Genomic DNA, 26,610 nt, shown 5'->3' on the forward strand with positions numbered 1-26,610 from the left:
TTTGGATTTCTCCAGTTTTTCCATTAATGTCCTTTTTTTGTCCCAGAATCCAATTCAGGATACCACATTGTACTTAGAAAATTAACTTTTTAATGTAAAAAAAAATTATATGTCATGAGTCATTTAGCATAAATAATAACCAAATTATTATAAAGTATTATTATCAGAAAGAGTGCTACTTTTATTTCTACTGAGTTATTGACCCAAATTCTAAAATAGCATATTGGTGGCTCATTGCATATAAAACTGTATTAAAGATTCCTGTTGAGTATGAGGAAATATATTCAATCTGTTAGTGGAAATATAAATTATTACAACTTTTATAAATAGATTATTAGGTAGTATCTTGCAAAGTTTAAATACCCTTGTAGCAATTACACTTCTAAGGGTTTATTCAACAAATGGAAAATGGACAGTGACTGCTACTGATTTATTTTGAGATGATGAAAATGTCCTAAAATTGGTTGTGGTGATAGTTGCACACCTCTGTGCATATATTAAAATGACTGAATTGTATGCTTTAAATAGGTAAATTGTATGCTATGTTAACTGTATCTCAATAAAGCTACAACAAAAAAGTAGACCTCTGAAGACAAGCTGCCTGCCATTTAGTATCGGCTTTCACTTATTAGCTTTGTGATCTTGAACAAGAAACTTCTCTGTGGACTTCCCTGGTGGCGCAGTGGTTAAGAATTCACCTGCCAATGCAGGTGACATGGGTTCGAGCCCTGGCCCGGGAATATCCCACATGCCATGGAGCAACTAAGACCGTGTGCCACAACTACTGAGCCTGCACTCTAGAGCCCGAGAGCCACAACTACTGAGCCCACGTGCTACAACTACTGAAGCCCACGGGCCTACAGCCCATGCTCTGCCACAACAGAAGCCACCACAGTGAGAAGCCTGCGCACCACAACATAGAGTAGCCCCCGCTCACTGCAACTAGAGAAAGAAAGCCCACGCGCGGCAGCGAAGACCCAGTGCAGCCAAAAAGAAATACATTTAAAAAAAAAAAAAAAAACCTTCTCTGTGTCTGTTTTCTCACCTGAAAAATGGGAAATAAGAAAATAGTAACCTAACTCATGGGGGGGTTGAAGATTAAATCAAAGTAATACATATGAAGTGCTTAGAACAGGATCTGGCACATACTGAGTACTGAATAAACGTTGGTTTTTAATAATTTTCCAGCTCTGAATAGTGCTCTTTAAACAAACACACAGATAGAATACACCAGATTTGAGGCTGTGACTAGGAGAGTAAGAGAACAACGCATATCATATAACTGAAGATTGAAAGAACTAGACATGTTAAGACTAGAAAAGAGAAAACTCAGAGGATATAAATTTTTTTCACACAGTTAAAGAAGTCTCACATCATGTCTGTCCTATGTTATATTTGTTCTGTATTGCTCACAAGTAGAAAGGCCTTTGTGAAATAGTCCCAGAAGGAATGATATGCGCCTGGGGAGGAGGGCTTTGGATAGACTTAGGGCAGGATGGTTTCATAGTCACAAAGATCAGAGTTTTCTGTATGTTTGAAAAATTTCCTAGTAAATAGTTGGAGGGAAAAAAAAGAACTTAAAAAAAAAACCACGGGCTTCCCTGGTGGCGCAGTGGTTGAGAGTCCGCCTGCCGATGCAGGGGACACGGGTTCGGGCCCCGGTCCGGGAAGATCCCACATGCCGCGGAGCAGCTGGGCCCGTGAGCCATGGCCGCTGAGCCTGCGCATCCGGAGCCTGTGCTCCACAACGGGAGAGGCCATAACAGTGAGAGGCCCGCATACCGCCAAAAAAAAAAAAAAAAAAAAAATCCACACCTCTGGAAATTTAAAAAATCTAAACAGCGTTAAAGCATCCAAATTATCCTAATAACACAGCTCTTCTAAAATCAATACAAGAAATAGTTGTTGACTTCTTGTATACATTCAACCTTGTATCCGACATCTACTGAGCCAAGCAATGCACACTGTGTATTAGTTTCAACTGGGTCAAATTTTTAAATTGAATTTTAGATGCTTATGCACACTTGTCACTGATGTTAAAAAGTTCATATATTTTTGTTCATTTTACAGAGAACGAACATATTTTACTATTTTTTTCATATTTTACTATTTGAAATGATTATAAAGGTATGTAAAAGTTCTTTGGTTTTTTTTTTTGTTTTTGTCTTTTTTTTGGTAAGGGCCTATTGCTGGTAATACCTTTAATTAATTTGATGCCAAATCCTTGGTTGAGAAAATTACCTCTACTGTGATACATCCTACTAGAAAATGTTATAACACTTTTGAAAAAAAAATGAATGGGAAGTAGGGAATAACTATATCAAAAATTATACATTTCATAGGAGAAAATTATTGTTTTCTTAAAGTTAATATTTCCTTATCTAATTTTCACTCATTGCTTTGATTCTTACATGTCCACTATAATTTTTCTTTAAAAGATGTCAAAAATGAAAAAGGAGATATGATTTCATGCTCTATATTTTCCTCTTTTGGATAAAGGAAGTCTTCAACATACTTCACTCAATGACAAAGTAAAATGAGTTTTCCCCTCTGATTTCCATGCAAACGCCAAGCTGATTCCAATTTGCCAAATCCATTTGCTGAATGTCCACTATCTCCATGCTTAAAAAAAGAGTGTGCGTGGGAATTCCCTGGCGATCCAGTGGTTAGGACTCCATGCTTCCACTGCAGGGGGCACAAAATCCTGGTTCAATCCCTGGTCGGGGAACTAAAATCCCACATGCCTTGTGGTGCAGCCAAAAAAAAAAAAGAAGAAGAGTGTGCATCTGTAAGACTGAGGACTGGCTTTCTACACTGGCTTAAATTCCATCAATAAAATAATGCCCTGTTTTAGGTAATTAAAATAGGAGCTGAGCTGAAGTACTGATTTAAAGAACTTGTTACTCAAAATGTCATAGAACAATAAATATAAACTTTATTATACTGAGGGATTGCTCACTTCCTTTCAATGAAACAAAATTTTAGCACACACATACCTGTGGAACCATTGCCACCCTCTGATTTCTTTTAGGTGACCTTGTATTTATTTGTCTGTCATCTTCATCAGAAAAGAGCCGACTTCGTTTTGAATTTCTGAAAGGCTATGATAGAAATTTTTTTATTTAATGAAAAGGCCAAACACCTGCCATTTTTGTTCCAAAACACAATTCTATACTTGGAAAATACAGCTAACTCCGAATTATCAGCAGTATTGAAGGATGAAGAACGGGTAATAAAAAGCACACAAATAATTTCAGATTTTAGAAAGCAGAAAGATACATATGTATGTAATTTGTTTAGAAATGAAACACCTAGCTATTAATTAAAACTAGAACCCTAGTCTTCTTTGTATAGTACACTGGCAGTCTTGAATGCTGAAGATAGGAAAATTAAGCTCTGGAAATTCTAGTTCTCATTATGTTGGCGCTTGGATTAATACCAACCAGTTGGGTGTTTCACCTGATAGGTCTATTGGATAGGGCTGGGTTGGGACAAAGTTACTAGATCACTTTAGAGAGTAAATCTAAATGTATATAATATTATACTAGATCCGCTGTCAAAAACTGTTGACAAATTTCCATTTGCAAATAAAAATACAAGATACCAATAACAGATACTTAATAAGTGCATGCAGAACTAAAAAATTTTAAGCATCCAAAGTACATCACACACTTAAGAATTTATAATATGAAAAATTTTACAGTCCATCCTAGGTTCAGAGGCTTAATAGGGAAGAACAACAGAAATAATATCCCAATAGCACCCACATCATTTTTCAAATCCTTCTCCCACCCTTCAAGACAGTTCCATGCCTACTTAGAACTGAAGCCGGTGCAGTGGGCTAGCAACATATGGGAAGCATCCAACTGGGTCAAGGCTAGAGGTATGGACCGGTGAAATTAAACCCACTGAGAGTCTCAACACTGCAGAGCCCTGACAGGAAGTCCCTTCTACCCTGCTCCCCTCCTCTGAGCATGGGCAGAGAGGAGGAAGAGAATGATGGTGACAGAAATGATAACAGCGTGGAGAGTCCTGTACACTCACTGTGGCCAGCTGCCCAGGCTACTGACAACTACTGTCTAACCTAGCTCCAGGCTTGTTTCATGATTGACCCCTAAAATTTCCTGGCTACCTGGCTGGGCAGGGGAGGAAGAGAGGCCCCGAAAATTGTTAGTCACGCCAATTATATGCTCATCTCTACTTCCCAGCCCTAAATGCATTTATCCTTGACTTACACAAGATTTCAGTATCCTACCACTTATTTATATATCTTTTTGTAGGGACCAGAGCCAGGTACAATCTTTTTATTAAAAAAAAAAATCTATTAAATTATTAAAAATCTATGTTAAAAGTAAGATTTCGGGTTGCTGGAGTTTTTTGGGTTTGCCTATTTAAAGAAACTACAATTACTTAACAAATGCTTAATGATGAACAGATTATCACAGGCTATAGATTATTTATCTAGGTATGATCCAATACTGTTCAATGACACTTAATGACACAAATGCTTGGAGTTGGGGAAAACCCTTGGAAAATTTTTATAGTGCTGTAAGAATGTGCATGTGACAATAATACAGACAATTTAGCTATCATATTCTAAAGAGTAAGAAAAACTAATTCCTTACCATTTCCACAGCAGAGCCTGTATTCCTGCCTTTCCAAACAGGTGTTTTTTGTAAAGAACTGTACTTTTCATTCCATGTGTTAGATAAGCTTCCCTCTGTAATAAATAATTATTAATGATATTTAAGTTTAGTTCAAAGGATTTCATACTATAAACATGGCCTTTTTAATAACAGCAATATATCTGAAATATTTACGAATACAGAAAAAATATACTGACCATAATAATTTTAGTTTATTACAAATAAAAAAAATCTTTTCTGTATTTTTTTGTCAAACTCGCTAAATAATCTGACAAGGCAATGCTACTTGAAAGTATTACATTTTCATATTAAAACATGTGTGGCTTATTTCATTTTGTTTTTCAATAATCCCTCTATTCTTATTTGCCAAGAACTACCTCAGTACAATCTGACTGAAAGCAGGCAAGGAAAAATGCGAAAAGCTCCTTTAACCTTGAATTTAGAGCATATTTCTGCTTCAACGTGTAAAACACCTGATATCCAAAAATGAAATATGTGGGTTTTTTTCCCTTAATTCAAAGAAACGTCTTCAGAGTTGTATGCAACCAGAAAAAATCCGATCAAGTTACCGATTAAGCGTGTTATGAAAATAAAGAAGGTGAGTTTAATGTTTACAAAAAGGATATGTTTATTCAGAGAGAGATATAGAAAACTGGGATGAATATACACAAGATAGTTTTATTTCTTTCTAATTACCTGAAAGCATTTTCTAATTTTTGTATAAAAAATTTGTATCACTTCTTTAAAAAGAGAAATGGCTTTAATATTGGGAGAAAAAAATTAGTGGAATACTTTTTCAGACATATATTTTAATAAGTACAAAAGAAAAGAGATGGGATGGAGTTGATCCTGCTAGGCAAATAAATTAGGGTAATCCTGGAAGATAAGTATTCTCAAGCCAGAAGGACTTAATTTGGTAGATCACCAATCCAAAGTATAATACGGTAGCTTTAAAAACTGAAAGCACTAATGAACCTTTGAGAAGATCTACATTGGTTCCAAATTTACTTACCCAGTAGAATCTTGCTCAAGAGGTAAAATCTCAAAATAAATTATATTAAGAGGATAGGTCTAACGTACTTACACAAAGAAACAGAAAGACCAAGGAACATGTCTAACTTTTCCTCAGAAAAAAATACTATCATTCTTTTATTTCAAGAGACTTGCATTACTACTTAGAAGACAAGATTCTTAAGAAACAAACAATTATGTAAAAATACAGCTTAGCCCAGTTGTTTAATAAATGATTTAACTCTAGTAAGAAATGTCTGGAATGTTTAGTTAGAAAGTTCTTTAATCAATAATTCTAGGGGGAGAAAACAAGGGCAGATTCCCCATATGAACTTATTATCACCAGTGAAAACCAATATTTAAAAGCTATAATGAATCATAACTTAGAAAGAAAAGAGAAATACTATATCCAAATAAATTTAATGAAATAAATTCCTAGTTTGTGTCATACCTAAAAGAATCATGCTATGATTCTTACCTTTTAAACTGACAAGGGCTTTCGCTGAAGAGCCTACAATGAAAACAAATCAGTATTACTTCATAATCAAAGTGAGAGAAAAAGAACTTGGTTTAGGTGATCCATTTAGTTTTAGTAATGTTGAAGTGACAGTGGAATGTGCAATTAGAAATAACGAGTAGGGCTTCCCTGGTGGCACAGTGGTTGAGAATCCACCTGTCAATGCAGGGGACATGGGTTCGAGCCCTGGTCCGGGAAGATCCCACATGCCACGGAGCAACTAAGCCCGTGCGTCACAACTACTGAGCCTGTGCTCTAGAGCCCGTGAGCCACAACTACTGAGCCCACGTGCTGCAACTACTGAAGCCCGTGTGCCTAGAGCCCGTGCTCCGCAACAAGAGAAGCCACCACAATGAGAAGCCTGCACACTGCAATGAAGAGTAGCCCCTGCTTGCCGCAATTAGAAAAAGCCCGTGCACAGCAACGAAGACCCAACACAGCCAAAAATAAATAAATTAAAATAAATAAATTTATTTAAAAAAAAAAAGAAGTAACTAGTAGACAATTCAAGCTATTGACCAAAACTCAGACAATGTAAGGAAGAACTGGAGATATTCGGGAGTCTTGTTTGAAGCTGTGAGAACTGGAAACCTTCCCAAGAGAGAAAAATGTAGAAAGAGAGGTAAGAGGAAGAGTAGGGACAGAAGTGATTTGGGATCCTCATCCAGAAGTGTGCTGGAGAAGGAAAAGAGAAAGGGAATTGACATTTATTGAGGCAAAGATCAGAAGTGGTTATAGAGTGGAGAAAACAGAAAATGGAAATGATCCAGGGACTGTCATAGCAGACAATAAGTCCCTTGGAAGTCTAGAATGCAGGTATGTGCAACACTTAAAGATTCAAGCTGGATTAGGGAGCTGGAGGGGTTCACTGACTAAAACATCAGTGCATATTAGAATAACCAGGAAGCTCCCCATACATGCAGAAACTGTGCGATTAATAAAGGCCCTCAGGGGATTCTGTTGCAGGTACCCCTCAGGCCCATTTCGAGAAACACTGGGCTACAGGTTCTGGTGTAAATAAAGGATAGGATCTATAGGTGAGGGGAAGTAGGAGAATTGATAGGGAAAGAAGTTTTTATGAGAGAGGGGGAGCACTAAATTGAAAATCTCAGAATTGCATAGGTATACTGCAAAGAAGTTCAAGTCATTTGAAAAATAATAAAGTATGATCTCTCTCACTTACATGTGACACCTTAAAAAAAGCAATAAAAGGGAAATCCCTGGCAGTCCAGTGGTTAGAACTCCACACTTTCACTGCCAAGGGCCTGGGTTCAATCCCTGGTCGGGAATTAAGATCCCACAAGCTGCGTGGCATGGCCAAAAAATAATAATAAATTTTTTTTATTTAAAAAAACAAAAAAACCCCACCAAACTCACAGATATGGAGAACAAATTGGTGGTTGTCAGAGGCAGGGGGTGGGGGACAGGCAAAATAGGTGAAGGGGGTCAAAATGTACAAACTTCCAGTTATAAGATAAATAAGTTCTGGGGATGTAATGTAAAGCATGATAACTATAGTTAACAATACTGTATTATATATTTGAAAGTTGCTGAAAGAATAGATCTTAAAAGTTTTCATCACAAGAAAACAAAATTGTAACTGTGTGATTAGTAGTTAGTAAGTAACTAAACTTACTGTGGCAATTGTTTTGCAACATATACAAATATCAAATCATTATGCTGTACACCTAAAACTAATACAATGTTATATGTTAATTATATCTCAATAAAAGAAAATAAATTAACAGGGGAAAAAACCTTTCTATGCTTCAAAATAGAAATTATTCACATAATTATTAATGAGCAAAATCTCCCTCTTTAAATTTAAAAAACTGTTTAGAACACCTTTTTTTCTTTTACTATAGTCAACTTATTATTTATCATTCCTCATTTTTAAATTTGTTTTATTTTAGAACCAGCTATTTCTCATCTCAGTTAGAAGCCCTTGTCAGTTAGATGCCCTCTGACATCCGTTTATGTTTAAAAAAATATAATCTAAGACCAGGCAGTAGTGATGTTATTTGAAAGGTTAGCCTTTTACTTACATTGAGAAAAGACAGATTTGTAAGTGGCTTGTTAAAAATGTCTGTCAACATCTGTAAGGAGCCAGTCCAGTATGACATTACACAAAACACAAAAATAAATAAATAAAAGATGATCTCAGGGAATAAAGTAAGATAGAAGAACATGAACTAAGTACAAAAATCAGAGGCGACAGATTAATTCTCCTTGGTTTTTAACAAAAGCAGCAATGATTTACAACTCACATAAAGGGACAACAGGCGTTAAATGAGAAGTAACAGATAAAATATCATGGTTCTGGCTATGAAACATTTTTATGTATCTCAGGTCTCTAAACCTCAACTGACTTCTCTGCAAGGCAGTATGAGAGCCTTGTCGGACAACCCACCAACATCAAAGCCACTCTTGCTTTCCCCCTACTCTCCTGCCTAGATGTGGAGAATGGTTAACAGGACACGTTAACAGCTTCTGTATGGCAAAGTGAAGTTTAATGACCAAAGGCAGTAAAGTTGTAGGGGGAAAAGTGGGGGAGAGAGCCCATAAAGCCTTGCTAAGAAGCCTCAAAAAATACAACACAACTGGGAAAGCAGCAGTAGTAGACAGGGCATGACGTGTCAGTGTAGCTACCAAGAAAAACATGGTTCATTTGAGAAAAAGTGGTAACCATTCATTCATTCATTCAGTGAATATGTGTAGAGTGCTGCCTGCATCCTGGACCCTGCTCTAGTCACTGCGGGTATGGACAGCACGCAAAACAGACAAAGTCCATGCTCCTGATGCTCTTTACATTCTAGCGAGGGGGAAACAAACACACACACACACACACACACACACACACACATCACGGGACGATAAGCACTACTGGAAAAAAAATAAAGCAGGATAATAAGGATAGGGAATGTGGGGTGGGAGTTGGTGGAGGGAAGACTATTTCTCTATAAGGTGCTCATGATTAGCTTCTCTGAAACGTGATATTTGAGCAGAGGTCTGAAGGAAGAGGTGTGAGTTGTAAGGATATTCATTCCAGCTCCAAGAAGGCAGGGACTGTATCTTGCAGACTCTGATCTACCACCTTTAACCTTCTTCCCTTCTTGAGAGATAGTATAGCATAATGGTTAAGAACACAGATGGAGACTAGCTGTGTTTGAATCTTGGCTCTGCCACTGTCTTACTGTGTTATCTTAAGCAAGTTACTTAACCTCTCTGTGCTACTTATTCTTCTTTTGTAAAATGGGGATTAAATGAGTTAGTATATGTAAAAGTGCTTAGAGAAAAATGCACATAGTACAGGACTAATTTTCAGACCATGCTTATTGTTTGTATTACTTTGATCAATCAAAAAAAAAAGATTAGGTTAAGAACATGTATTTTACAGGCAGGTGAATTCAATTAAGTTAGACTCCTGCTTTAACTGGGTATGCTCATTCATTCTATATATATTCACTGAATACCTGCCACAGCACTATTCTAGGGACTGGGGTTAACTGAAGGAAAAGCTAGACAAGGCCTCTGTTCTCAGGGAAGTTTACACTGTAGTGGGAGGAGACATACAATAAACAAGTATATAAAATGACAGCTACACTGGTGGCAGCTGCTGTAAAGGAAATAACCAAGGGATCGCAGTGTGGGGAGTAACTAACTTTACACAGGGTGGGTAGGGAAGGCTTCTCTGAGGAGGTAACATGTGAAAAGGACTAGCCATGAGAGGACGGGGGGCAAAGCAATGAGTCAGGCTGGTAGAAACAGCAGGTAAAAAAGCCCCGAAGTAGAACATTTAGAATATTCTAGGAAGGGTGGGGGCATTATGTTTGGGAAGTCACTGGCAAGAGAAGGGTGGTTATGAAAAAAAGAACAGAGAAGTAAGCCAGCTGTCATGCATGGAACTGGAACGCAAGCATGAAGAAAAACAGAAATGGCACCTTCTCTGGTGGGGCTTCTAACCAAAGCTAACCAAACAATCACAGTAACAAACATAAAGCTGCAACTGTGACAGCTGCCACTAAGAAATTACACAGTGGTGTGAAAAGATTTAATAAGAAGATGTATTATTTGTCAGGGAGGACAGAAGCTTAAAATGGGATCTAAAGGATAAGTAGCACTTAGCTGGAAGTGAGAGGAAGGAAGAGCATTCCAGGTAGAGAGAACAGCATGTGCAAAAAAGAAAGCCTAGTGAGTATAGGGAATGAAAAAGGTCCAATTTAGTTCAAAGGGATAGAATGAGAGGAAGAGTGGTACAAAATGTAGCTGGAGCGGTGGGGAATGGCCAGACCAAAAGGGTCTTGTAGTTAGTAAAGTGTTTTCAGCAATAGGATGACATGACATACATTCTGAAAGGATCACTCTGGCTGTGTGTAGGTTGCGGGGGAGGGTTTGGGTGGTGGATTGATGGGAGGCTGAAGCGATTAATGCAGAAGAGATGGTGACAGCTTGGACCAGGATGAAGGTGAGAAGTAGGTAAAACCGAGAGACATTTAGAAGGTAAAAGTTACAAGATTCAGTAAAGGCTTAATTATGGGAAGTGTGGAAGACAACCTCTATCTAGGTTTTAGATGACTGCACAGCGGAGCCATTCATTACGACCGGAACCACTGGAAGTATCTCTGTACTGCAGTAGGATTATGAGGTAGATCTTGAACCCATAAAGTCTGAGGGGCCTCTGAGGCATCTGAGAGAAGATGTGAAATGGGCAAGAAATATTAAGCACAGAAGCCCAGAGGAAAGATCTGGGCTGAAGATAGCCTCAGCTACCTCATTAGTAAGAGTACTTACCTCAACTGGAATGAGGATTAAATGAGCAAATGTATACAGTATGCTTTGCACAGCACCCGGTTCATAGTTAGTACTAAACAGATAGTAGCTTTTATTATTGTTAATGTTATACTGACTATTGGATAACTTACAAACTAGTCCCCTTGACTAAAACTGGCAAAGAGACATATCGCTACTTCTAGTATCAAACTGAAATCACTTCTGCTGCAGTTAACCATGCCTCTTACCCTACATTCAATTCCATATAAATTAAGCGTTCATATATACCTGATTTATGGCACTGTGTGACAAACCAGGTAAAGCAATCCCTGCTTTCAACCAGCTGTGGTCAAGCTAAACAAGACATATATCGCACAAGCTAAGGTGCACGCCCACACACACCCTAGTGTACCAGAGATGTCACAAAGCAATATAAGTGATTATCTTATATAGCTTGAGAGTATAGTTGTAATTTGAACCCTAGTATGAGTCCCAAGTGTCTGCAAAGAACCAGAGTAAATCCTCAATAAAAGTTTAATGATAATGAGCAAATATTCTAAATGACAGTTATCTAGTGGGTGGGACTTCCAAGAGGTGATAAAACATCTTTACGACAAAGAGATCAAGGACTTCCAGATGACGAGCACACTGTGTTTAGCAGGCCCACCTTTATTTAGAAGCATCCTAAATCACAATCAACTGTATTCTCCAAATAAGAAACAATAAAGCTCATTGGTGGTCTACGGCTATGCCTTATCCAATACAGTAGCCGCTAGACACACATGACTATTTAAACTTAAATGAATAAAAATCAAACGAAATTTAAGTCATTCTAGCCACATCTTAAGAGTTCCATAGCCACATATGGCTAAGTGGCTACCCTACTGGACATTGTAAAACACAACATTTCCATCACTGAGAAAGTTCTACTGGAATTCCACGCTGGTCTAGAGCAAATTTAAAACACAAACTCTCTTAATACAACTTTTCACCAGTCTGGCAACTTGAACTTTCAACTTTATAGCGCATTAAGAATATACGACCCCACAAGGAAAACAGAATTGGCTGTGTTCAGTTCTCACTTTAAAAGTGTCTTGCACAGATAAATTTAAGTTGTTTCTATTACACTAAAAACTCTCACAAATGATACATATACATAAACCGAATAGTGAGTGTGCATCAGGACCCATCTGTAATTAACTGAAAGATGCGCCTTTATCTTGTATACTTTATATCAATACAATATTGTAAATTACAAAATTAAGTTCTATTGTGCTTAAACTACAGAATTAGTGCTTTTACTTACTAAACACAAGTGAGCATCCACGTCTGAGGTGGCAGAATGAGTAAACGTGGTTAAAGGAGGCAATGCACAGTGTGGGTGTCAGGAAGAGTACTGAATATGCCTGTGGTGATGGTCACATCCATGCGTACAGGTACCCCCGTGATTCCTAAGACACATACGCAGAGAAGAAAGTCTGCGGGATGGGGGCTGCCTGAACACTTGTGTACCCAGTCTGGATTATCTCTGGAAAGGTCCACAGCCACCTGTGGTCCCAGGGGAAGGGGTCAGCCCTTTGACACGGAAATGCTTCCAGGGGTGGACACACCGGAGGAGGGAGGGGAGGGCAGTGATGATCATAAGTGCCTACAGCGGCAGGAACTGTGACAGGACAGGATCAGAGGCCGGGACAAGAAGGAGAGCTGTGACCACCCCCTCCCCAGCCCGAGCCCTTCCCGGCCCCCGAAAGCGAGTTACATAACCCCGCCAGGCGTCTCTCCGCGCCGGGCGAGCGGTGCAGGCGGGGAGGACAGCCCCCGCGGCCGGCGGTCGCTCTTCCCCCACCTCGGCCGGGGGCCCGAGCCGGGCCAGGAGAGCAGCCACCGCCTCCGCCCCGCCCGGGTTGGGCCCCCGGGCTTTCGGTTTCCGGCCCTGGCTCTCACACAACCCCACAAACCAATACACAGACACCATAACAAAGGCGGCGACGCGGCGGCAACACCGGGGTGGAAGGACTAGGGGACCACAGCGGGGCTGGCAGTCAGCCCACTTGCCCGGCAGAGGGCACGGCCGCCCGTCCCGGCCGGATGCAACCCGGGGGCTGGCGGACGGCGGGAAGAGTGGGGGTGCTTTGAGGTGCTACTCACTCTCGTCAGGCAACTGGTCGAGCTCCGCCATCTTGAACGAGCCGCGCCGCTTTTTCAAAGGCTGCCCGCCGCGGTGCATTGTGGGGCGGAGACTGTCTTTGCGAGGGAGGTTCGAATGCGGATCTCGCTGCCCGCGGTGCGGCGCACCGCGGCGCTACTCCCGCCGCTGCCGGCTGAGGCGGGCCCGGCTCCGCCCGCGCCTGCCCTGGGAGGGGGTGCAGCCGAGTGGGGCCGCGCCTCGCCCCTCCGCTCCCGCCCCCGGCCGGGCCGGAGGGAGGGGGAGGGAGGCCGGGCCGCCAGGCCCGTCTCGCGCCGCCCCTACCTGGGCCCGGCGCCGGAACGCGGGGAGAGCGGGGGGAGCGGCGCGAGCTGCCGTGTCCCGCCCGGCCCGGCTCCCGGTCCTCGCCGCCCGCCCCCTCCGGGGCTCGCTCCCGGCGCGCGTTTCGAGTCTCGCGCTGCAGCTGCGGGAACTGTAGGCTGTTTATTCCGAGTGGGGAAAAGGAGGGAAGGTGGGAAGGAGGCCCAGGCCGGCTGAGGAGAGGGCAGGGGGGCAGGGAGGCGGCACCCGTAGGCCCGGCGCGGGGAGAAGCCCCAGGTTCTCGGCCTCATTTCCCTAGGGGGTTCTACCCGAAGTAAAATTTTCGCGGCTCTCCAAGCCCACGTTTCTCCGGCGTCTCCATCCCCTCCTTTCTCCGGAGAGCTGGGGGAGGGCCGGGGAGGAGGGCTCAGACCGCGGCAACCCCACAGCTTGCCCGCCCAGGACTGGCGGTGCCCGCAGCCCCTCGGGAGCCTGGGCCACCCCTCCCGAATGCCGGAACCGGAGTTGCGTGGAGCTCGGAGGAGAGACCTTGAGAGGTCATGAAGTTAGTCATTTAGGTCGGCAGCTGAAGAACTGTTTTGCTCAGCTCTTTCCCCCATTCACACTAGACCATGTAGTGTGCTGGGAGAGAATTACAGAAACAAAAACCGACAGTGACACTTAAAGATGATGAAGTACCCTGATCGAAATGTTATGAGAACACAATGAGAATTCATCCAGTTTTGAAAGAAGCCCAGGGAAAGATTTCACAATTCCTGTCTGTAACAGCGGCCAGTAATAAACCACTCTTGCTTTTTAGCAATTCATCTGACAAATGTTACTGAGCTCCAGTCCTCTTTTTCCAGGGATGTAAGGGGGCGGGCGGGGCGGGGGGGGGGGATAGTTAAGCAATGAGAGTACAACACGGGTGAACTCCAGGAACTAAAAAGTTAAAAGGTGGTAGACAGATGAGGACAGCAGAACACACAGGCCGGCCCAGGCTAAGGAGCTGAACTTGCTAAGAGCACTGGAGCAATGGATGGTGGGGTTTTAAAGTATAGGGCTGGCATGTTTCCATTTGTGTTGTAGAACACAAATGTGGGAAACGAATTGGAGTGTGACAAAATGAGAGTTCTGGAAACCAGTCAGGAGGAAGCTTGTTGGGGCAGGCAGGCAAAGGAGAGGAGATATCTGTACCAAGCCACCCTAGAGTTTCAGAGGATGGACTCTGGAGCCCCGAGGTTTGGCTGGGATTCTGGCTGCTAGTTATATAATCTCAGGCAAGTTTGTTTATTAATTCTCTGTGCCTCAGTTTCTCACGTGTAAAATGCAGGTAATAACAGGGTTGTTTTGAGCATAAATGCCTTGGTAAACATAAAGACCTTGTAATAGTTCCTAGAACACGTTTTGGCTCAAATATTAGCTATTGCCACCACCACTTTGGAATGGGAAGTATCACTGGATGCTAACTTCGTGCCTTGGGTAACTGGGTACCGCCACTTACTGAGGTTGGAGGTGAAGCAGGGTGTGAAGGGGAGGGGGATGAAAATTTTAATTTTACAAAGTAATCCTTCATAGGTAACTTAACCCCTCCTGTGCCTTCTAATCACATTCTGATCTACCTTATGTGACGATGAAAAACAACTGATGGCAAACCAGGTTTTATCTTAAGGCAGTTTTCACACACACACAACAGCAGGTCTGCTGTTTAAACAGATATTTTGAGGCTATTTCTCTGATCACCTGCGTCTTAAAAAAGGACCCTAAATGAGTCTTCTCACGCTCCGAAGCCTGAAGCTGTATCCCAGCCTCAGATCTACCACTTATTAGCTGCGTGACTGCAAACAAAGCACTTTATTATTTTCAGTGAGGGTCTTTATTGGATATTTATGAGGGAGATTTTTATAATCTTTGGCTTACTTGATCCTCCCAACAATCTGGTAACTTGTTCAAGGACAACATTGACCGGGTGATAGAATCAGGAATCCGGCCCCTCTCAGAGCCTCAGTTTCTCCCTATGTGATGATAGGATAACACATCCATCACAAGGTTGTTAAATTTCCTCGAATTGTGTATTCCAATTTAAAATGACATGATTGTATGTGTCATTGTTTGCTTAAAGAAAAAAAAAACTAAAATTTTGACAAGGTCACTAAAGTCATGAAAATAAATCATAAGAGAAATAAACATAGCCACATTTTAGGGACTTGTTTGGTCATTTCCAGTCCCATGGCCCATATATCAAATATTGAGTTATTTCTGTGTTAACTTGTGTGCTTCAAAGGACACCATCAAGAAAGCAAAAGACAGCCTTCAGAATGGGAGAAAATATTTGCACATCATGTAATAATAAGGGACTTGTAGCCACAATATATAAAGAAATCTTACAACTTGCTAATAAAAAGACAACCCAATTCAAAAATGGGCAAAGAATCCAAAGAAGATTAAAAAAGCCAATAAGCACATGAAAAGATGCTCAACATCTTTAGTCATTAGGGAAATACAAATCAAAACCACAATGAGATACCATTTCACACCCACTGGGGTGGCTATAATCAACAAGACATAATAACAAGTGTTGACAAGGTAGTGGAGAAATTGGAATCTTTGTGTATAGCTTGTAGGAATGTAAAATGGTGCAGCCACTATGGAAATAGTATGGCAGTTCTTCAAAAAAATTAAACAGCATAACCATATGATCTAGCAATTCCACTTCTGAGTGAGTATATAGCCAAAAGAATTGAAAGCAGGGTCTTGAAGAAATACTTGTACAACCATATTCATAGACGCATTATTCACAATAGTCAAGAGGTGGAAGCAACCCAGGTGTCCATCAATGGTGAATGGATAAACAAAATGTGATATATACATACAATGGGATATTATTCCTCAGCCTTAAAAAGGAAGGAAATTCTAACATATGCACAATATGGATTAACTTTGAAGACATCATGCTAAGTAAAATAAGCCAGTCACAAAAAGACAGATATTGTATGATTCCACTTACATAAGGTACCTAGAATAGTCACATTCATAGAGACAGAAATGAGAACGGTGGTTGCCAGGGATTGGGAGAGGGGGAAATGGGCAGTTACCGTTTAGTGGGTATGGAGTTTCTTTTGGAAAGATAAAGTTCTGAGATGGATGTGGTAATGTTTGCGTAGCAGTGTGAATGTACATAATGCTACTGAACTGTACACTTAAAAATAGTTTAAATGGCTAATTTTACATTATGTATACTTTACCACTATAAAAAAAATACAGTCCTGGCAGTCCAGTGGTTAGGACTCTGCGCTTTCACTGCCGAGGGCCTGGGTTCGATCCCTGGTGGGGGAACTAAGGTCACACAAGCCTCGCCCGCAGTGCAGCGAAAAAAAAAAAGTACATATTGCACAAACAGGACGCACAATGTGATCTCATTTACAAATATATATGCATAGACTAAAATCCAGAACGAAAGATATACAGTGGTGGCTGTCTCTGGGTGGTAGGATTATGGGTGATTTTTTTTTCTTTATAGCTATTATTTTTCTACAGTAAGACTTTTGTTACTTTCATAATAAAATGGTTGTTGAAAAAATTGGTATATAATATAATAATAATAATAATGGAATATTATTCAGCCGTAAAAAGAAATGAGGTACTAATACATGCTACGACTAGATGAACCTTGAAAACATTATGCTAAGTGAAAGAAGTCAGACACAAAAGACAACATATTGTATGATTCCATTTATATAAAATGTCCTGAACAGGCAAATCCATAGAGACAGAAAGTACAATAGGTTAATTGCTGCCTAGGGCTGGAGAGGGGAGGTGGGGGAGATGTGGGAGGTGGGGGGAGAATTGGGAGTAACTGTTAAAGGATACAGTGTTTCTTTTTGGAGTGAGGAAAGTGTTCTAAAATTGATTGATTGCAGTGATGGCTGCACACCTCTGTGCATGTACTACAACCCACTGAATTTTAAAACGGATGAATTTTATGCTATGTGAATTATATCTCAATAAAGCTGTTACGTGAAAAATCTTACTTTTAGACTTTTTGGGTTTTGTCTCAATCTAAAATCTTTGGTAGTCACTTGTAGAATCCTTTTCTTAGTCACTTAATGAAGATGCAAAATCAACCGCACTCTGCTGGACAATTTTATTTATATATTTTTTAATGAATTTATCTTTTTTTTAAACATCTTTATTGGAGTATAATTGCTTTACAATGGTGTGTTAGTTTCTGCTTTATAACAAAGTGAATCCGCTATACATATACATATATCCCCATATCTCTTCCCTCTTGCATCTCCCTCCCTCCCTCCCTATCCCACCCCTCTAGGTGGTCACAAAGCACCGGGCTGACCTCCCTGTGCTATGCAGCTGCTTCCCACTAGCTATCTATTTTACATTTGGTAGTATATATATGTCCATACCACTCTCTCACTTTGTCCCAGCTTACCCTTCCCCCTGCCCGTGTCCTCAAGTTCATTCTCTAGTATGTCTGCATCTTTATTACCATCTTGTGCTGGGCAATTTTAAATGATAGCTGCAAACAAAAGACTGATATCAAACTGCTTTCCTTCCCACTTTGTCTTTTCTGCCAAACATTCTACTTACTATTCTGCAAACTATGCTGGAAAGAAACTGCTTTTCCTGTTGGACCCAAGTGGCTACAGGGAGGTGCAGACTGAATTCCTGACAGATCCTGCTTTTTAGAATGAAGCTTAGGGGGGTCATCAAACACCAGTTTCTCCTCAGACCCAGATGAAAGTGTCATTTGGTTAAAAAACAACAACAGCAACAACAGAGGAGGGGATTATTAAGCCTGTTTCCAGGACTGTAGTGCGAATTAAATGAGATCACTTATGTAAAACACCTGGCCCACATCCCAGCACATAAACACCAGCTCCCTGTCACTCTTTCCTACATCTTGTTTCCCTAAATTGTACCAAGAAGGAACTAAGTGTTGTTAGTTGTATTTCTGAGAAACTACTTCTAAAGACATTATGCTCAGCAAAGTTTAGTGGTGTATCCCAGGTTATTTAAGGAGGCCTCTGTTTTTCAGTCTGCAAAATGGAGCCAAGCCTAAGGAAAACCATCACTTCCTTGAAGGAATAAGAGCAACCTCTTTCACCAGGTATCTTTAGTAACAAACTATGAAAAAGTTGTAATAGATTAAACCATGGGAGGGAAAGTAGAAAGACATATTCCCCACACAAATGAACACACTCCATCATTGTCCAGAACTTTCTAAATGAATTGGGGGACATCAGCTAAGGAGCACATGAGACCAGACTACCCAAGAAGGAGTGCCTTGTCATCAAAGCTCCCCAGCCAGAAAGATGGCTTCATGCAGTGGATTTATGGATTCCAACCCGGAAAGACTGCCCCTTCAGGACATGTATGTGTCCATGGCATGTAAGAAAACATTGAATTGGATAATCACTGATTTTGCTTTCTCTTCTTAACCCCCAGATTCTAAACAATTCAACAGGGTGAAATTATCCATCAGTTGATCAGCAAATATTTATTAAGCACCTACTGTGTGGCATAAATTAGGCAACATTCAATGTGACATAGTGCCTACCCTTACAGATTGTACAGTCTAATGGAAAACACAGATTCTTTAGGAGATTACAGTAGCATGATGAGTGCTACCTTGAGGTTGAGGACAGGATGCTATAAGAGAATAGAGTAGGGAGGGGCGGGGAGCAGGAAAGTTTTCTCAGGGAAATGGTCTCTAAACTGAGACCTGAAGAATGAGTAGAAGTTAGGGAAAGGAAGTGGAAAAGAAAGTAGTATTATTATTCGCAGAGGGTCATATACAAAGGCCCAGAGGTGAGAATGTAAATGACTTTTATTCCAGGAATTTTAAGTAGCTCAGGATGGCTGGAGAGTAAGATATGGCAAGAGGAAAAACCTGAGAAATAAACTGGGGTCACACAAGAGTCAGGGGGAGCTTTGAGAAACTTTTCCTGAAGTGGGTTTTGCTAGCTATGGAGGTAGATGCCTCACAGATGTCCAGGCCGTCGGTTGACGGCCCCAGCTGCTGCACCCTAAGATGTGCTCAGCATTTATGCTGATGCCATGCTCTCCCCAGGCTGCTGCTCCTAGCCAATGACTGAGCATGGCAGAGCTGCTAGCGCCAGGCCATTTGTCCTCAACATGGGCCTCCCATAATGTACAATCTTGGCTCTGGGGCTCCTGCATGGCATGGTCTGGATTGGCTGCATGCTTACGTACAGAGCTGCCTGCAGCATGTGACCCTCGGCAACACTGTTGAACACAATAAAGGATGTTCTGTGACCATTGGTCTGTGTTTGGGGTGCAGGATATACCAGCTTGTCAGCATTAATAGTTGTTTCTTTGGTGGAGCCTCAGGGATTTCAATGATTGGGGCTGGTAGTGGAGCTAGAATATGCCTACACTGTCAGCTCACTCCAACAGATTCCCACCATGAGTCAATTTTGGACTCCTTGGTACACAAGCCAATGGTGGTTTGAGACCTGGAGACAAAGCGCATCCTGTGCGATCCAGCAGTGGGAGGACAAAGAAGCCTGTGCCTGAGATCTCCAGCCCCCTTCCTTGCATAACTTCTCCTGCTGTTACTCCACTGTATCCTTTGCCTGTAAAACAAACAAACAGAAACACTGTTCTGTGCTAAGAGTGGAGCCTAATGTAAACTGTGCACTTCAGGTGATAACGATGTGTCCGTGTGGGTTCATCAGCTGTAACAAATGTCCCACTCTGGTGGGGGGCGCTGAAAACGCGAAGCCGTGCTGTGGGACGCGTGTATCTAAGAAACCTCCTTCCCTTCCATTCAATTTTGCTACTAAAATTGTTCTTTAAAAAAAAGTCTAAAAACACACAAACAAAAAATGCAGGTAGGGCTTCCCTGGTGACGCAGTGGTTGAGAGCCCGCCTGCCGATGCAGGGGACGCGGGTTCGTGCCCCGGTCCGGGAGGATCCCACACGCCGCGGAGCGGCTGGGCCCGTGAGCCATGGCCGCTGAGCCTGCGCGTCCGGAGCCTGTGCTCCGCAACGGGAGAGGCCACAGCAGTGAGAGGCCCGCGTACTGCAAAAAAAAACAAAAAAAAACCGCGGGTATATAAGAAACCTTCTTCCCTTCCATTCAATTTTGCTACTAAAATTGTTCTAAAAAAAAAGTTTAAAAACACACAAACAAAAAACTATGAGTATAAACCGTTGGAGTCCTGTGAGTCCTTTCAGCAATCAAACATGTAAGGTGTTTAAAGCATAATTAGCACAGCCTCCCCACTGGCCTGGCCAAGATATCCTCAGAGCTGCAGTGCAATTGGAAGCTCCTCCTATGAGATGCTCCTTCCCTTCCCTTCCCTTCCCTTCCCTTCCCTTCCCTTCCCTTCCCTTCCCTTCCCTTCCCTTCCCTTCCCTTCCCTTCCCTTCCCTTCCCTTCCCTTCCCTTCTCTTCCCTTCCCTTCTTTTCCCTTCCTTTCCCTTCTCTTTTATAAGTGTCAGACCTGCAATCTGGTCTGAGGCTCTCCCCACAACCTCATGATCCCTCTCTGCTATATCTTTCAAAAGTGTTTCCCCAAATAAATCTTCTGCATATCTGATTCTATCCTGACCTCTGCTTCTCAGAGAACCTGAACTGGAACAGTAGGTATTAGGAAATGGTCTGGAAAAGCAGGTGGTACAATGGATTTTGAACTGGATAACTCATCACCCGGCTGGCAGGGACTATCCCAACCCAAGTGGAATGTGGAGCGTAATGCCTGCCACATGGTGACTGAAGATTCCACCTGTGGTGTCCTGGGAACTATCCCAGGGCAGGGGAACACACCTTTACTGGTGCCATGATTCAGGCATTGAAAGAAAAGGGGAAAATAGTGCTTATGGGGACAGTGGAGTTGGCTGGTTATTACTAAATTGCACTGACGTCCTGTATAGGGATAATGAAAAAAAAAAGAGTTATCAAACACCTAAACACTCAGTGGAGAGCCAGAGGGCCTCTTTGGTAGCTTATAAGAAGGCCTTTGTCACCTCCTTGAAGCGTGAACACAGCTAAGGGGTAAGAGCAGAACTTAATAGCTTGAGCTCCAGAGACATTTAATCTCTCTGCCAAGGCAGGTTTGTTATGCTAAGGTTAGAGTTCTAGTTGAGAAAACCTGAGGTCCTTTGACAGTGACACATGGAAAGGAGACTTTTAGGGGGATGCCCCTGAGGATCTGGCTCTGCAGACTCTCCGGAACCCTCAGAGTTGCAGAGCTGTCCAGCCCTCCTTTAAGAGCTAGCACTCCTCCCATGCAGGAAGACACTGCAGAATCTTCTCTCTGACAAAACAATAAGTTTCTGACTCAGGAGTGATGGGAATGATGCATGGCCTATTGAAAATAACAGAGGCCAGATGGCAGTGCTTAATCATGGGAAAGCAGGGGGCTGCATTTACCATAAAAATTGGCAAGGTTGGGGCTTCCCTGGTGGCGCAGTGGTTGGGAGTCCGCCTGCCGATGCAGGGGACACGGGTTCGTGCCCCAGTCCGGGAAGATCCCACATGCCGCGGAGCGGCTGGGCCCATGAGCCATGGCCGCTGAGCCTGCGCATCCGGAGCCTGTGCTCCGCAACGGGAGAGACCACAACAGTGAGAGGCCCGCGTACCGCCAAAAAAAAAAAAAAATTGTCAAGGTTGAAGGGACAGCCAAGGGGAGTTGACCCACAGGGACATGTGGAAATGGAAATAGTTAATAGGACATGGTGTCTCTAGGGGCAAAATAGCTGGGTAGCCAGCAAAGCAGGTACTTAATATCTACAATCAAGGCAAGACTGGAGGAGTAGGAATGGGAGGGCAGTCACCCTAATGAAAGGCCTTGATGCCTTGCTCATTTCCCAGACCTGAGTCAAATTTCAGATCTGGAACTCATTGATTGAAGAGCTGGCCAGGTCCCTAGGAGGGAGCGCCCTGGAGCAGTGTGGCAAGTGTACACTGGAATGATGCCTAGTCGTTCCTCAGAGGGACCTATATATTCAGGTGACTGTACCCTGAGGAAAGGGGGGTACCCAGATGTTTCAAGGACTATCGAACACATATCTGAGTTTGATAGTCATAGGCCTGAAGTCATCATCAACGTCCCTTAAAGTTGGGGTATGTGGGGTAGAGACAGGAAGTCATAAACGGAGTCCTGGCTTCCAGTAAGTCCAGTGGGTCTGTGGACCCACTTGGTGATCATTTCCTCAGTCCCTGAGAGCAGAAGTTGGCAGTTAGAGGGTCCCCCTCATTGGGTCCTTGGCCTGTGGGATAAGAAGAGCTACTGTAGTGGGGAAGGTTAAAAGGGTAAGTGGAGCCTCTGAAACTACCCTCTGTTTCTCCCCACAGGATATGAAATCAAAACCAGAATCAAATCCTGGGGGAGAGGAGGGTGAAGATTGTACCACCATCAAAGATCTGAAAGATCTAAAGGATGTCAAGTCTCAGATTTGATTCTTTTTAATCTAAGTTTAATAGAGACCAGTTTTTCAGTACTTGTAAAACCATTCAGCCACACTTTCATGTCCATGTCAGTTCAACGAACTGATTCCAAAAAATTACCTCAACGCGTAAGGAGAAAAGTCTGTGCGATCATTTTAAACCACGAAGTTATCTTGATTACACCATTGGCTCCTTTTCTCAAGAGTCGTCTAGTTCTTCCTTGGACACGTAACAATAGCTCTTAATCCCACAGGGATAGGAATCCAAAGCTACATTCTTCCTCACAAACAAAATGTACCCAATTTCACCCCAAATATTATCCGATTGATCCTTGTAGTGAATTTGCGTTAAAAAATTAACGTCTTCTGGGGAAACCTGCGCCATGGGAATTGCTAATTCAGCTTTTAAAGACCTCTGTGCTGCCCTTAGTCCAATTGCATCATTTTCTTCAAGTTCTCCTTTATGACTTAATGGATAACTACAAGTGTTGGTAAAACAACCTGGAAAGGAAATTTTAGCATCTGACCTCTGCTGTAGCAGTAGCTTATTTTCTGTGTTGAATACGATGACACTTAAGGCTCAGGGCAATAGTCTTTTCTCAATGTTTTCATTCAAGTCAGAATTCATTTTGGTTCTAGGTCCAATTTTGTTGTAATTTTCATGGATAAGAATATATATCGCTGCCAGAAATGAAAACTGTTGCTCATCAAAATTGTCAATATTTATTTCAGGCATTGTTAGCACATGTCTGTTCTGTCCTGAATATCCTTGCTTCTCCAGGACCTGCAGGTCACCGTTGATTGGCTCAAAGGTAACTCCTACCCAAGATTTTCTTTCTCACACTTTGCCACAGGTGATTGGTTCAAGGATGGGAAACTGAATCAGTGATTCTCTCCTGTAGGGATTGCTGAATGGGATCCATAAGAGTGGACTTAGTCACTTTCCAAATGGTTGTACAGTAGAGCACAAATTTGTCCTTTTCTCTGTCTATGTTTTCTGTCTTGTGGCTAGAAAAAGCCCGTCCACAGAGAAAAGAAAGTGGTGGACTCACAGGAGGCTCAGAGAGAAGAGAGGGATTGAACACCAGCCGTGTTTCCAGGCCCCTTTCCATTTCTTTGCTTCTGAGGCCTGGCTGCACTCCCGCCCTGGGGTTTCTCGCAACCCAATGCCTCACTATCCTGTATTTCTATACTGTAGTTAAACTAAACTGCATATGAGCGAAAGATGAGAGGCAAAGAAGGAAAATGAGAACAGCTTAATTTATTTGATGGGTGAATGTTGGCCTTTATTTTTATGTCTGTGAATAATTTGCATCACAACCAATTTTTAGATTTTTTTAAAAAAATTGAAGCATAACATACATTTACTAAAATGCACATCTTAAATATATAACATCTTGACAATTTTTTTCTTTTTAAATCAACTTTATTGAAGTAAAGTTTATATATAATAAAACGTACCCATTTTAAGTGTATAGTTTGAATTGTGACACCTGTGTATACATCATCAAAGTTAAGATACACAACATTTTCTTTTTTTTTTTTTTTCCAGCTGTGCTGCTCACATGCAGGATCTTAGTTCCCTGACCAGGGATTGAACCCATGCCCCCTGCAGTAGAAGCGCGGAGCCCTAACCACTGAACCGCCAGGGAATTCCCAAGATACACAACATTTTCATCATTAAAAAGTTCCCTCTGGGCTTCCCTGGTGGCGCAGTGGTTGAGAGTCCGCCTGCCGATGCAGGGGACGCGGGTTCGTGCCCCGGTCCGGGAAGATCCCACATGCCGCGGAGCGTCTGGGTCCGTGAGCCATGGCCGCTGAGCCTGCGCGTCCGGAGCCTGTGCTCTGCAACGGAAGAGGCCACAGCAGTGAGAGGCCTCCCCCAGGAGTTCCCTCACACTCCTTTGCAGTCAATCCCACCCCCTTCCAATGCGAGGCAACCACTGATCTGCTTTCTGTCACTATATAGTTGTTTTACCTGTTCTAGAATTTTATATAAAAAGATATGTGTATATATAATAGATATATAAATATAAATATATGAATACTTTTGGGAGCCCAGATTATTTAGCTCAGCAATAATGTTTCTGAAATTCATCCATGTTGCATGTATTGTTAATTTGCTCCTTTTTATTGCTGGGTAGTGTTCCATTGTACGGATGTACCACAGTTTGCTTATCTATTTGCATATAGATGCACATTTGGATTGTTTCCAGTTTGGGAGTATTATGAATAAAGCTGCCATAAATATGTGTTTTCAAGTCTTTTTTGTGGTCATGTGTTTTCATTTCTCTTGGGTAAATACCTAGGAGTAGAGTGTCTGACAGGTGTGCATTTAACTTTATAAGAACTTTTCCCTCATACATTTTCCCTCACATTTTCCAAAGTGATTATGCCATTTGATGTTCCTACCAGCAATGTATGAGGGTTCCAATTGCTCTGTATCCTTGTCAGCACTTGGTATTGTCATTTTTTTCTAGCTAATTTTTTTTTTAAACAAAGCTATAGTTGATTTACAGTATTGTGTTAATTTTAGCAGTACAGCACAGTGACTCAGTATTTTTGCAGATTATATTCCATTATAGTTTACCGTATTTTATTTTTTAAATTTATTTATTTTTATTTATTCTATTTTTGGCTGCGTGCGGGCTTTCTCTAGTTGTGGCGAGCAGGGGATACTCTTCATTGCAGTGCATGGGTTTCTCATTGCAGTGGCTTCTCCTGTTGTGGAGCATGGGCTCTAGGCATGTGGGCTTCAGTAGTTGTGGCTCGTGGGCTAAGTAGTTGTGGCTCATGGGCTCTAGGGCGCAGCCTCAGTAGTTGCAGCGCATGGGCTTAGTTGCTCTGTGGCCAGAGCAACTCCTGGATCAGGGCTGGAACCCATGTCCCCGGCACTGGTAGGCGGATTCTTAACCATTGCACCACCAGGGAAGCTCTATGGTATTTTCTTAATTTCATTTTAGAGTCAGTGCTTTATCAAAAATTAAAGGATTAGATGAGGTTGACTATGGAATGAGGATTCCGTATGTGTTTCTGTACATAAAATATCAACATTATATTTATTGCATGGTACATATTCATACTTATATACAAACATTCACACCAAATACAGTGCAGGCAAAAGAGATAGAATGGTTAGTTCTACCTGGTGATCTAAACTACGGAAATGCTTCACACTAGTGAGGTTGCCTGAACTGAGTTGAGGTAGAAAAGGCCACATGAGCATCTAATTGGATGAGATTTACCCTGGAAGGTGAGGGTATTGTCATTTTTTTGATTTGTTGCTGTTGCCGTTCTGCTTCTTTTGGGGTCAAAGAACATACTCTATATTGTTTCATGTGAGACTTGTTTTATGCCCAGGATATGGACTATCCTGTTGAACGTTACATTTGCACTTGAGCAGAATGTATATTTTGCAATTGTTAGGTGGAGTGTTCTATAAATAACAGTTAGGTCAAGTTGACTGATAATGTTCAAATCTGCGCCTGTTGATTTTCTCTCTACTTAATCTATCAGTTGCTGAGAGAGAATTGTTGAAATATGCAACTGTAACTGTGGATTTGTTTATTTCTCGTTTCAGTTGTGTAATATTTGGTTTCCTGCATTTTGAACCTCATTTACTAAGTATACACATACTTAGGATTCTTATCTTCTTGATGAATCGTCCTTTTTGTCATTATGAAATTTTTTTAAATCTCTGGTAGTACTCCTTATTCTGGAGTTTACTTTATCTGATATTAATTTAGATTGTTTATGATTAGTGTTTGTATTTTTTCATACATTTATTC

General features: G+C 41.8%; 1 protein-coding gene and 1 pseudogene across 2 annotated transcripts in view; both read right to left on the reverse strand.

Annotated features, from left to right (window-relative positions):
• The window catches only part of LIN9 (lin-9 DREAM MuvB core complex component), a 105,958-nt gene extending 92,690 nt beyond the window's left edge, over positions 1 to 13,268 (reverse strand). The window contains exons 1-4 of one of the 2 annotated variants that reach the window (XM_030761752.2): positions 13,093 to 13,268; positions 6,136 to 6,168; positions 4,626 to 4,720; positions 2,997 to 3,101 (exon numbers count right to left, since the gene is read on the reverse strand). In XM_030761752.2, the coding sequence (XP_030617612.1) occupies positions 2,997 to 3,101; positions 4,626 to 4,720; positions 6,136 to 6,168; positions 13,093 to 13,171 (312 nt within the window). In that variant the 5' untranslated portion in view covers positions 13,172 to 13,268. The remainder of the gene's footprint in view (positions 1 to 2,996; positions 3,102 to 4,625; positions 4,721 to 6,135; positions 6,169 to 13,092) is intronic. The other variant, XM_089907340.1, reaches the window with a different exon arrangement.
• A 9,395-nt stretch (positions 13,269 to 22,663) lies between these two features.
• On the reverse strand, positions 22,664 to 23,729 carry LOC111177402 (isopentenyl-diphosphate Delta-isomerase 1 pseudogene; annotated as a pseudogene).
• Positions 23,730 to 26,610: the final 2,881 nt, after the last annotated feature.

The sequence above is a fragment of the Delphinapterus leucas genome, chromosome 1 (genome assembly GCF_059928025.1).
Source record: "Delphinapterus leucas isolate spDelLeu-1000000601 "Yukka" chromosome 1, BTC_Dleu_Yukka2, whole genome shotgun sequence".
In the NCBI taxonomy this organism is placed as follows: Eukaryota; Metazoa; Chordata; class Mammalia; order Artiodactyla; family Monodontidae; genus Delphinapterus; species Delphinapterus leucas.